Source organism: Caretta caretta, chromosome 7, assembly GCF_965140235.1.
Source record: "Caretta caretta isolate rCarCar2 chromosome 7, rCarCar1.hap1, whole genome shotgun sequence".
NCBI lineage: Eukaryota > Metazoa > Chordata > Testudines > Cheloniidae > Caretta > Caretta caretta.
This window is the reverse complement of record NC_134212.1, coordinates 43407478-43420489: the sequence shown is the minus strand read 5'-3', so window position 1 is coordinate 43420489 and position 13012 is coordinate 43407478. Positions and strand designations below refer to the sequence as shown.

Sequence of the window (13012 nt, the reverse complement as noted above, 5' to 3'; positions counted from 1 at the left end):
ACACACACAGAGCAGTTGAAGACTTGTAACACTAAGATATCACCAAGGCACTGTGTGGTACGGATTAATTTTAACAGATGGAGAAGGGGATGGGTGGGGGGGGGAACACAAGTCAACTATCTCTGAAAAGCGTACAGTTGTACTAACATTAACAAAGAAGGGAACTATCAGCATGACGATAGCCAGCTCCAACTGGGGGTTCTCTATGGGATTCAATAAAGCTACCTGTGAAAAGAAAAAGATCAAATTCAGACCACAACAGTATGTGCATGCAGCTGGGTTAGAAAGTGTTACAGAAAGTATTAGGCTGGTAGCCAGATGAATTAGAAAGGACAGTTTCATAGGAAAGGAATATAATTTTGTCAAGGAAGCATTTGTTTGTTGCATTTAGTAACGCACGTAATGTGCGGCTGACTGAAAACAATCTGCCATCCCACTAATTTGTGGCTACAGAAGGAATGTGATGACTTGTGGGTAGGTGAAGCAACCAGATACTATCTGACAAATTAATCACCTTATAATCCCAAGGAAAATGTTTGAAGCCCCATCACTTGGAGATTTAAAAAAACTGGTCAGAATACTATAAAATAAAGTGTAAAAAAATCCTGTTTTATTCTACAGGGATGGTCTAGAACAGTGGTTCTCAAACTTTTGTACTGGTGACCCCTTTCACACAGCAAGCCTCTGAGTACAATCTCCCTTCTAAATTAAAAACACTTTTTAAATATTTAACGCTATTATAAATGCTGGAGGTGAAGTGGGGTTTGGGGTGGAGTCTGACAGCTCGCAACACCCCAGTTTGAGAACCCCTGGTTTAGAACACCTTACAGGGGTTATTCAGCTCTAACTGCTATGAGTAATCATCTTGAATGTTAAATTGCATATGCTGTACTAAACCAGACAATCCACCTCGTACCTACCTGACACTTATTCCACAGTTCAGTTATATAAAATGCTTTATCAATTATAGACAAAATTATAAATTATCCCTTTAAAAGTGTGTGGACTTGTGGTTCCCACTTGATTCTACATTGAGATGAAAGATTCTATTAGCGACATGTCCAAGATGATGTATGTGCTTCCTGCAGTTGAACTAACCGTGGCCATAAAAGAGGTTTGACCAAGAAAAACAAAGCATAGGCTATAGTCAAATATCCACTGAACCCTTTTTCCAGAAAGCTTTGACTGGAAGAACCAATATCTTGGAAAATTGCTTACAAACACATGCTGCGGTTTTAAAGTTAAATATCTGGACGTGGGATGCAGAAGTTCAAATATTTTATAAAACAAAGACATTTTAAAGGTGAATTACAATACATTATAGAGACTTCTGCTGCTCCAGGTAAGTACTGTCATGTTTAGATTATAAATCAGGTCACTTACAATGTTATGATCTTTCATACAGATCTCAGCCTGGGAGTCATTCCTCATTACTGCAACTTCATTATGTTTACTGAATATACTGCCACACACTTACTAGTATAACTAATAGTATTAGCATAAATTGAAGCTAAGCTATACTTTACCTGTATAAGGGTTCAAAATACACTTTGTGCTGCAGAAACTGACTATTGTTTGCTTACTGGCAGATTTTTTTAATTCAGTAACTCAGCAATGTGTCTTTTATTGCAGTGTGAATTACTAAGGTTTTACTACAAAAAATGTACCAATGTTCTATTATGAACATTTAGGGGAGATTCTCTAAAACTGTGGAAAAGAATACAAAATAGGTTTAAAGTTAGGGCTGTAATTTAACTAAAAGAAAGGCTGATGCACTCGGTCTCCTTTTAGGTACCTCAAGTGAGCATGTGATCTTATATTGTACATGATGCAATACCTACTAAATTCAAAATAGAATGGAAGCATTGTCACCAGTGAAATCCAATTAGTGTATCAGGACACTCCATTATCATAGGCAACAGTTAAGTAGCACCAACTGTGGACCTCTACATAGCTTGCATGATAGCCTTAGTCTTTTTGGATTAAATAGAATTAACAGTTTATCACCTTCTGGCATCTATCTGCAATTCATTTAACTGTAAAAATACTATAAAGACTCAAACCTCTTTCCATTGAGGTATTAGGAGGACTATAATGATGATGGTTTTCTCAAACATCATGATCACTATGTACAGTGCACACTGTCCCACCCAAGCACTGCACTGCAGCGGGTCACCTACAAGAAAAGCAAAGCTTTAATACACCAGTTTAGCCCACTGTCACTTGACTTAGCACATGTTTAAGAAAAACAAAAGCAAAATTAGACAAGGGAGAAAAACTTAGTAAACAAAAGTAAAATGAAATATTTGATACGTGATTGCCATTGAAAAGCAGCCTAATGATATTTCTCAATAGCAACAACATTCATTGATATCCCTTTGCTTGGATGAAGAAGTTGCCTTCCCTAATGAGTCCGAATTTTTGTGCTTTAGAAATTTTTTACTTTAGAAATCTCAAAAAAGATATAAATTAATAAACTGAACATAAAAGAGCACCTTTTGTTTAGTTAGGGAGTACCTTGTTACAGTTTGCTTTAGTACACATTATTGAACTCAGCAGATAAAGCACAGAATTAGCTTACATCTCAGGAGATTTTCACTTTTCCATAAAGCTAGTTGCTACAAATTATTTGCCATTTTGGCAAATAATGATGTTTTCTAAGGAAGAAAACGTACACTGCAGCAGCCAAGTATTGTGTATCTTGCTCTAGCATAGATAGCCTTTTAAAAAAATTAGAATATTCCTACATTTGTGCTTTTGCCATCCTGGATATATAGGTATCTTATACAAATGTCAGCAACCATGACTAGCTGATGGTAATTATGGCAAAAACTGTAACAGATTACAAGAGAATGAGTAGCCTTCAAAATTTTAATTTTGTTCAGAGCTTCCTGCAAGCTCATCAGGATATATCTTCGTTGCACCGATTAATGTAAATCATAAAAAGTGAAATAATTTTGCTGTACCCCAGGTAAGGTACTGTATAATGAATACCAAGCAAATTATTGATTGCTCTGGAATTAGAACAGTCATACAAATATTCCAACAGAAAAAGTATATAGCCTGATATAACTACAGCATAACTGAACATACCTGGTTGCAGCTGAGATAAGAGTGGAGTGTCTGACAAAACAGTCAGGTGAATTTTAACCAGCATCACAATATCACCAAAATTTGACAACTCAGAAGTGCTTTACTAACACTTCATTTAAAACAAAAAGTTTTTCCACAGATTTCACCATTCACTTTCAATAAAAAAAACTTTTAGAGCATCAAAGATGGCTTAATATTTAAGTCTGTGAATAAAGTGCAATGGAAATTCAAATGCCTTTATACAGCTGTAATGCAGAATGGACCATGGCTATGTCTTTTTCCAGAAAGCTATTGAAAGATATACAGCAAATAGTCTTGAGTTTTACACTTTGCTCTTGAAATTCCACAGCAGGCAGAAATTGATTTTTCAGCCTAGACCAGCTTTTCCCAGAAAAATTTCACCAGGAGATGTTCCTAGAGTGCTACAATTTGAATATACTGGTTTTAAGGTGTTTATTTTTGGTAATGTAAGGCTTCAGTTATACAGACCCAAGTCTGAAAGTTTGAAAACTCTGAGTGAAGGTTCCCCAGATCATGTTTCTCCATCTGCCATGTAACTATGAATTTTCCAGAGATGTGGGGTTTGAGTTAAGACTGAAATTAACAATGAATTCCCAGACTTTCAAACTTTTCTTTTATTAGTATTTTCTAATTTTTCCTTCGCTATATAAGTGCTATGAAAAAAACAAAATTAAAGCCTTAGACACAGAGTTGCTATTGAGGCTTTAAAATCCATTCTGGGGTCTCTAAATTTTGAAAGTTACAGCAATTGAAATCAGGTTTCAGAGTAACAGCCGTGTTAGTCTGTATTCGCAAAAAGAAAAGGAGTACTTGTGGCACCTTAGAGACTAACCAATTTGAGCATAAGCTTTCGTGAGCTACAGCTCACTACATCCGATGAAGTGAGCTGTAGCTCACGAAAGCTTATGCTCAAATAAATTGGTTAGTCTCTAAGGTGCCACAAGTACTCCTTTTCTTTTTTCAATTGAAATCAGAATCCCATGTACTCTGATCCCACACCATGGAATTTGATACCATTATACCTCAGAGTACACAAAACCTTGGTTATAGTTAACATAAATAATAAAAAACTACTAGTGGTAAAAAAAAAGGTGCTAGCAAATGTCATTCTATCAAATTTGATGTCACAGTTAGGAAATGCAACTATTTAGGGACAGATGAGAGGTAGACTTTTGAAACCCGGCTGCATTTAATAAATTAAATCTGACTCAGTTTTGGATATGGTCTGTCAAACTTTCAAAACTATCTTTCACCATTATTATAGAAATAGTTTTAAAATTATGGATTTCATGGAAAAAAATAATATTACTACGTGTCCTCTAGAAAGTTACGCAGAAAATTTTCTTGAGTATCTACATTTTCAAAGATGAGGAAAGAACTCAAATTAAAAGTCAACCCAGAAAAGTGGTTTAAAAAACACACTAAGTATGGAGCTCTAGAATTCTTAGCATTTTTCAAGACCTGTGACAATATTAATTTATTTTGATCTTAAAAACATCTTGCAGGCCCTCAGAATTTAAATATTCTGTATAATGTAAAGAAGTTATGCAAAACAAGCTATGAAGCCAGTAAAAATTCTGCTGCCCGAAAGAAGCAGAGCCAGATTTACTACTAATTATTATAGACCAATACAGATAATGTATAACATCATCTGAAAAAATCCTAAGTCCTAAACAACGACATAGACAAACGTTTTCTTGGGAAAGCTTGAAAACAGAAAACTGAATTTGTGGACAGTATCTGACAGTTTATCAATAGCAAGGAAACCACTTGTATAAAAAGAAAATTCTAAAATACAATGCTCATATAGCCAAGAGATGACTTTTCATATCTACTGCTTTTCCACTAAGAGCATCTGAAATGAATCAGATTTAGTGACCCATCAAGGTAGATGAGAGCTCACAGAAACCGCACTGAATTAGAATGGAGAGAAACCAGCTTTTTTTCCCATTCCCCACAAGAGATAGAGCCTTAAAGATTCAAGTTAAAATAAGTTTCAGAGTAGCAGCCGTGTTAGTCTGTATTCACAAAAAGAAAAGAAGTACTTGTGGCACCTTAGAGACTAACCTATTAGTCTCTAACATGCCACAAGTACTCCTTTTCTTTAAGTTAAAATAATTCATTGACCTGCTCCAAGGTAGACTAGGAGAAAAGCATAAACCTATTTTATGATGATCTCACTCTTATTTCTGGAGGCTCCAGGGCTAGGAACAAATGGATACATTTAGAGAGAGTAATATTTCCATTGTCTGAACAAAACACTTGCATTTGTGCCATTTAGATGAAAAAACCAGAATAATGGCATTGCTTTCAGAGCTAGGGGAAAGAACAAGTCCTGGCTAATACCTAGACTGGTATATAAAATACAGTTCAGTGTTAAAATAGAAAAATCGAGGTCTGATGGCACTCTCTTATTGTTGATAATCTTGCTGAGTGGAGACCCTATGGTAATGTTCTCTTTTTGGTGAAGATTCTAGAGAAGGTGGTGTCACAACTGTGGCAATATTTTGAGTCCTCAGATTTTTTTTTTATTCTGTTCACCTGCTTTTAGATGTAGGTATGGAACAGATACTGCACAGTTTCTCTGGTTGAGTCTCCTGCTGATGAATGAAAATAAAGTGCACATATTCATTCTTTTAGGTTGATCAGTGGCCTTGGAGTAATCTTGACTGAGGTATTGATGTGGCTGCAGACTCTGCCATGGGCAAGTCAGTCTTGCAATGGCTCTATTCACAAGGATAGGCTCCAGATGGTAGTGTTAGGTAAGTGCTCGTCTACTCTAGGCTGTTTCATGTAGCGTATCATAGGGTTCTGTTCTCTCACCCCTCCTATTCAAGGTATATTTATGAGACTGTGGGAAATCTGCACTTCCCCACCTGGCAATAGCATTTGAGATCAACTAAAATGAACACATTACCCTTTGGTTTAACTGGAAGGGTACCTGCACTGAGTAATCTGCTTCCTTTATTGGTGAATTCTGTTGACTGTCAGGTCATATCCATCTGTTCCCTGCAGGCTATTTCTGGGGAGTGGGATAAGCAGATGTGTGGAGTGAATGAAGATTTTGAGGGTTATGTGGAGAGAGTCTTAGTCTTTGAACACTGGCCCTAACTTTCACTGTAGTTTTATAAAGATTATAAATCATCTAGTGTGCTAGGCAGGATACTTGGGATGCCCTAGATATACAATGTATCTGTGTATGAGCAAAATAGACTGCTGTTTAACATTAATATATAAAATGAGGTAGGATCTGAGGTTTAAAATATGGAAAGTTTTTCAATCTTAACATTATCTTTGTGTTTCAAGTACAGTGCATAACAAGTTGTTACAAGGAGGAGGGTGAAAAATTGTTCTCAACCTCTGAGGATAGAACAAGAATCAATGCGCTTAAATTGCAGCAAGGGAGGCTTGGGTTGGACATTAGGAAAAACTTCCTGTCAGGGTCGTTAAGCACTGATATAAATTACCTAGGAAAGTTGTGGAATCTCCGATATTGGAGAATTTTAAGAACAGATTAGACAAACACCTCTCAGGAATGGTCTAATTATTACTTAGTCCTGATTAGAGTGCAGGGGACTGGCTAGATCTATCAAGGGCCCTTCCAGTTCTACGTGTCTGATTTTTTGGTCATAGGTACATAGTTTGAATTGATAACATCTGAGTAACAATGCTACCACTAATTACCGAGCCAGAAGTGTGGCTCTTTACAATGCAAGGCTCCTCCCGATACAGACAACTATGCCTTTGTAAAATTCTCAGTCATGGGAAGGAGTAGAACATTACCATATGATATGGGGCCACATTTCCTTTTAATCATTAAAACAATTAATTTGATGCTTATGAAAGTGAAGGGTTATTAACAATGCTAGGAAGAGAAATAACAAAAAGCAGACTAATCGCAAACTCCCTGCCCATCTCTGGCAGTGCATCTCACTGCTATCCTGCAACACGCTATTACCAAGTCACACATTTCAAGAGCAATGAGCAACAAGCAAATTCAGTATTTATCTATAATGGTTAGGATAAGATCAATTTAATTTGCTTGTGGAGAGAATAAAAGAACACAAACTGATTGTAGAAAGAGAGAACTGGTTTGCTTCAGGGATTTGACAACATTACAAAACCTATGTCATGCAACTCCAGAGAAGAGAAAGGAAAAAAACTACCTTACAATCAATGGTGTATACATTAAATTAGGAAGATCTCCTTAAATAAACTAACACATTTTAACAGAAGTGGTAGTTACCTGTAACATCAACATACTCTGAAGAACACAAATTATAACTAGAGTAAATCAAATTATAGTTTGATTTACTGAACGCACTGGAGTGCTTTGCAGGCTAAGAAGTTAAAGCAAGCAGAGACAACAGGATAAGATTTAAGTTAGAAACATGGTCATTTTTACTAAGTTATTCTAGACACCTGTTGTCTATTCAGAGCAATTTAAGAAGTATAACATCACAAGGATGGGGAGAACGTTTTGGTACTTGAGATACAGGAATAGGTTCTTCTCAGTGTGAATTTCAGCTGTTTCTCCTGCCCTTTTATGCTCAAATGAATTCTAAATGGTTTTGTGCTTTACATTTATTTCATATTAAAAGCTTGACTTCTAACTTACTGTATTTGAAAACACAGAGAATGTTAAGATTCAAAAACTACAATGAGTAACTATTCTTGGGGCATAGTCATGCAGTTTTATTTATAAAGCACCATACACATCTAATCTGCTGTATAAACAGTAGCCACTTCTGAACATAAAAAATTCTGTTATCAGTCCTTTCTTAAAACTATCCTCCATATAAAGACAGACTGTCAATAAAAGCAGTAGGAGTGCTATTTCTGTGGGACATCTCAAGTAACGAATCACGAGGGATCAAGTAACAGGGCTAAGAAAGGAGATGATCTCATAGCAAGAACTAACATGAGAATGATTATATAGTTTCTAGAAATACAAACAGCACATGACAGTGTCATTAGTTAGTTCAGGCAGAGAAGAGAGCCCTGGTTTTTATTTATACTTGCAATCAAGATGAAAACATCCTCTTCAGAGGAAAGAAGTTCCTTTGCCTACCTCCAGAGAAATCTTTCAGTAAAATATCGAGGTTCTTGCTCACAGTTCTAGGTCTCCCTTAGAGGATTTTTAGTAGGAAAATCTGAGACCCCCAATAAGCTTGTGTGTGTGAAAAATATACATTCAAATTTCTTAAATTTACCTTTGAACATTAAAAATACATGACACTAACTACTGAGTGCAGTTTAGTTCATATTTATGTAATCAGTTTTTTTTAAATAAACATGTGATTTATCCTTTTTAGAGAGGTTTTACGTTTCTTCCACATTAAGACCACAAATTGTAGACCAAATGCTTTGTCATTAAGATTAAAAACATCTTCTAAAATGTCACCAAAATGTTCGGTGGGAACATCACTCTACCTTCATTATGGACAAAAATATCCAAGCATACAATGATTAGCTGAGTTAAAGGAATCAAATCTTATTTGTACAACAATAATAATTTTTCAGGTGTAACAACTAGTTAACTACATACAGAATGTTTCCACCATATCAACAGAAATAGTTGTTTACAGCACAATTTTTTTGTAATGGCACTTATGATAGCTTAGTACAAAAGCTAAACTAAATTCAGAGGATCTGGAAAAAATGATTGTCAACTTGCAACATTAGGAATCACAGGGCAAGAAAACAGATGAGATGCACATGAATAAAAAGATGCAAAAGCTTAAACCCAGAAAGTCACCAGAAACTTCTTTTAAGAGCTACCTGAACTAAAAGATAATCAGATTATTGCAGGCATCAGTTATAGGTACCCAGCTGGAGAAGAACTGCCTGACAAATGAATTTGACGAGAAGCACTCTTAGTTTTCCTAAATGAAATTAAATGTGAATGACAACGATATACTGAAATACTGAAATGGTCCTGGTTCCACAATGGGACAGATAAAAATGATGGTTAGTTAGTTATCCTGATCTGAGAAACATGGCTATAGATGCCTAAAAATGATGAAGTAAAAATTGTTTTTGAAAGGGATACGCTAACTTGAAATGTACAGAATTTACAAAATGAGTTAAAAGTAGTTTCAGGAATTCTCCCCACCAACTTTTATGATTTTGAATAATAGTTTCCGATTTTAAAAATAGTCTTTGTTTGAAATAGGAGAAACTGACTGACTACACAAGGGAAAATAGTGAAAATGAATATATAGTAAGTACTATCAGATGCAGAAAGTAGAGAGAGATTTCTCTCTCCCTAATTCTTTGAGCTGCAGTAAGCTTACTTATTTGTAACATTAGTAGGTCAACAATAGTATTTCAGTTTGAAAAATAAGTTGATTGTGTCCCCTTAAGAGAGACTATAGTTATCAGTGACTATGTGGGCAGAAAGGCCTTGACTTAGAGGCCATGAGCTCAACCCAAGGGACTGAAACTTTTGATCCTACTCAGGTCTAGGTGACCGCTAAGTTGCTTACTTTTCCAGCAGAGATGTGAGTTCATCATGGAGTGTATTCTTCTAGGACACAAAAGCAGTTCAATTAAAACTTAGGTGGAGAGTACAACTGAACAAAGGTGTTTCTGACAAAAACCAGATGCCTAACAACCACAACTCAATTGGGTATTTTTGTTTTAATAGAAAGTATGGAGCTAGTTCAGTGATGTGCATACCTGAAAAGTGGGTGTATGAATGGAGAGAATGTTGATATACCCATGTATATCAACATACTGACTAATTTCTGGAAATATTCACAAACAAGAAATGCTGGCTAGTAGATATTTAAGGTGTTTAAGTCCTAAGAGGGATTACTACTAAACTTTGGAGGATGGAGTTCTAACTTCTGTTACATCAACACAATCCCAGTCATATCGCTGGGGTTACAGAGATGAGCTGGGTTTCCCAAGTTAGATACAAGTACTTTTGTAGAAAAAATTTCCTTCCTTCAACATCAAAACCTAAGGTGAGGCTTATTTCAGTGGCACAGGTTCTCTTTTGTGAAGATTTGCCATGTGGTATATGCATGTCCAAAATACAAGAAAAAATGCATATACCACATGGCAAATCTTCACAAAATATTGCATATTAAAATAAAGGGCCTTTCTGGAATTTTAAATAGGCAAAATAGGGTATGATTTACAGTGTGAATATGTAACTGAACTGCAAGTTTTCTTTAGCACTAAATAGTTGTGTCTAGAAATACTCCATATGTAATAAAATTTCAAGTTTAACTGCACTGAGAAGTCAATTAAGACCAATGCTTCAAAGTATCTAGGGACTTGAGAGCATGAACCACCATTACAGGAAGCCTAAAGGACAAAGATCAACTCAATCTAAGAATGGGTTTATTGCAGAACCAATATGTTGTTCCACTGTGCTGTGAGCTTGGCAGCATTTCTATTATAAACATCTGACATTAGGATTTACCACTAGAAAACCCTTTGTTTGGAGTTAGTCATAAAATTCATAAGTCTCCTGACACTTGTATTTCACAAGGTCATTAAATTTTTTGTGCGCCTTTTCATTAATCACCTGTTTTTAAAAAAAATCATATGGTAGTTACAGTACTTTCCAAAAGTTGTTATTCTGTGTTAAAGCACAGAGAATTTAATTTAATTAAAAGTTATTATTCAACCATGCATAATTCTTTTCTACATTATTTGTAAAGCATCTGTACTGAGTGTTAGCTCTGAAACTTGGCTAGAAGATTCCCAATCCTTGATCTTTAAATGTGGGTGGCTTAGTTAAGGCCTCAAGTTCAATTGATCTTTGACTGCAACCTACACAAAATGATCTTGTAAAATCAAAACTGTGTTGAATATTTTGGAAGAAGACTAGCTATTTTTTTTTGTCTAGTAAGTTTTCTTTATATTTTACAAAAAGGGTAATACTTTGCAGACAGGCTTCCATTTGTATTGTATGCCATGCTAACTGAGTTTTAAGTTTTTTTAAATAAGGAAAAAGTTGTTTATTAGGTGTTCTCTTGTAATACCCTAGGTATAGCAACCAATTAAAAAACTGTAAAGGGATTGTGGCAGAGCACCGGCCATGCCTCGGAGGGTACTGGGCTTCTAGGTGCTTAGGGCTTCAGGTGATCTGATTAGTCTGTTTCTTTTGATTGCTCCTAATCAGTTCTTGATTGCTTCCAGGTGTCTTATGGAGTCTGCCTGAATTAATTGCTTCTAGCACCTTCCTGACTGCTCTGCAGTAGCCTCTGCCTTGGTCACTCATGAAACAGAAAACTATTCATCCAGTGTGTTTCCTTCTATCAGACTCCTGCACCAACTGGTCTGGGTCTGTCACATATCCCTCCCCCCTGCTCAACAGCAAGGGGTTGGGCGGCTTGGGACAACATAAAGTGCACACGTGACAAACCATCGGCATTGCCATGGCGGCTCCTTGCTCTATGTTGCATGTGGAACACGAAAGGTTGGAGGGACAAGAACCACCTGGTTACCCTGGAGTTCTTCTCCTTGTTTCACTGCATCCATTGAAGTGGGGCCTGGTCAGTCACAAGGACAAATCTACACCCAAGCAGGTAATAACGTTATGCTTCCATGGCCCATTTAACAGTGAGGCACTCCCTCTCAACCACTACATATTTTTGTTCCCTCGGAAGGAGTTTCCTGCTGAGGTAGAGTATTAGGTGCTCCTCCTCCCTGACCATCTGCGAGAGGACGGCCTCTCACCCCACCTCGGATACATCTGTTTGTAGGATGAATTCCATGGTGAAATCCAGGGCTACCAATACAGGGTTATTGCACAGGCTAGTCCGTAGGTCTGCGAATGCCCTCGCTGCTGCATCCAACCATCTGACTGGATCAGGGCCACAGGCCTTCACCAAGTCCATTAGGGGACTTGCCCTTGTGGCAAAATGGGGGATGAAACGCCGGTAATACCCCACCATTAGGAATGTTAGGACCTGCTTCTTATGACTCGGCTGGGGCCAATTTTGGATGGCCTCTAACTTATTCAGCTGGGGTTTTACCAGATCTTTTCCTACCACATAGCCAACATATTTGGCCTCCGTGAACCCTATGGCGCACTTGACAGGGTTTGCCATAAGGCCAGCTCACCTGAAGGTATCAAGGACTGCCCCCACCTTCAAGTGGGTTTCCCAGTCTGGGGTATGAATAACCACATCATCCAGGTAGGCCACAGCATACCTGGCATGGGGGCGTAATAGCTTGTCCATGAGGCACTGAAACGTAGCTGGAGCCCCATGTAGTCCAAAAGGAAGGACAGTGTATTGGAAAAGACACTCTGGTGTAGAGAACGCCATCTTTTCCTTTGCGTCTTTGGCTAGGGGAATCTGCCAGTACTCTTTTGTCAAGTCTAGGGTCATCAAATACCAGGCATTACCCAGACGGTCCACTAGTTTGTCTATGCGAGGTATGGGTTATACATCAAACTGGGATATCTCAGTCAGTCGGCGGAAGTCGTTGCAGAACCTTGCGGTGCCATCAGGTTTGGGCAACACCACTATCGGGCTGGACCACTAACTGTGGGATTCTTTGATGATCCCCATCTCCAGTGTTTGTTTTACTTCTGCTTTTATTTCCTTCCTTTTGGCTGCTGGTACCTGGTAGGGCCTCATTGTTACTCTGGCCCCAGGGTTTGTGACGATGTGGTGATATGTCTCGTTTGTGCGACCTGGCTTTGTCGAGAATACATCTGGATGATCATCTCAAATACCTCCTTCTTCTGGACTGGCGTTAAATTGGGACACACCCTCACCTGTTCAGGGATTTTGTCCACTGGGTACAGGTCTTCTCGAACAGCTGCACATGCCTCTCAGGCATGCCAGGGTTTCAGAAGGTTGACATGGTATATATTTGCTCTAGTTTTCTATGTCCTGGTTGTCGCACCTTGTAATTTACAACCCACCCA

General features: G+C 37.6%; 1 protein-coding gene across 1 annotated transcript in view; it reads right to left on the bottom strand.

Moving 5' to 3' along the window:
• Nucleotides 1-13012, bottom strand: part of LOC125639873 (musculoskeletal embryonic nuclear protein 1) — a 125950-nt gene that overhangs the window by 25655 nt on the left and 87283 nt on the right. The window contains exons 5-6 of the mRNA XM_048857646.2: nt 2064-2176; nt 148-225 (exon numbers count right to left, since the gene is read on the bottom strand). Coding sequence (XP_048713603.1) covers nt 148-225; nt 2064-2176 — 191 coding nt within the window. The remainder of the gene's footprint in view (nt 1-147; nt 226-2063; nt 2177-13012) is intronic.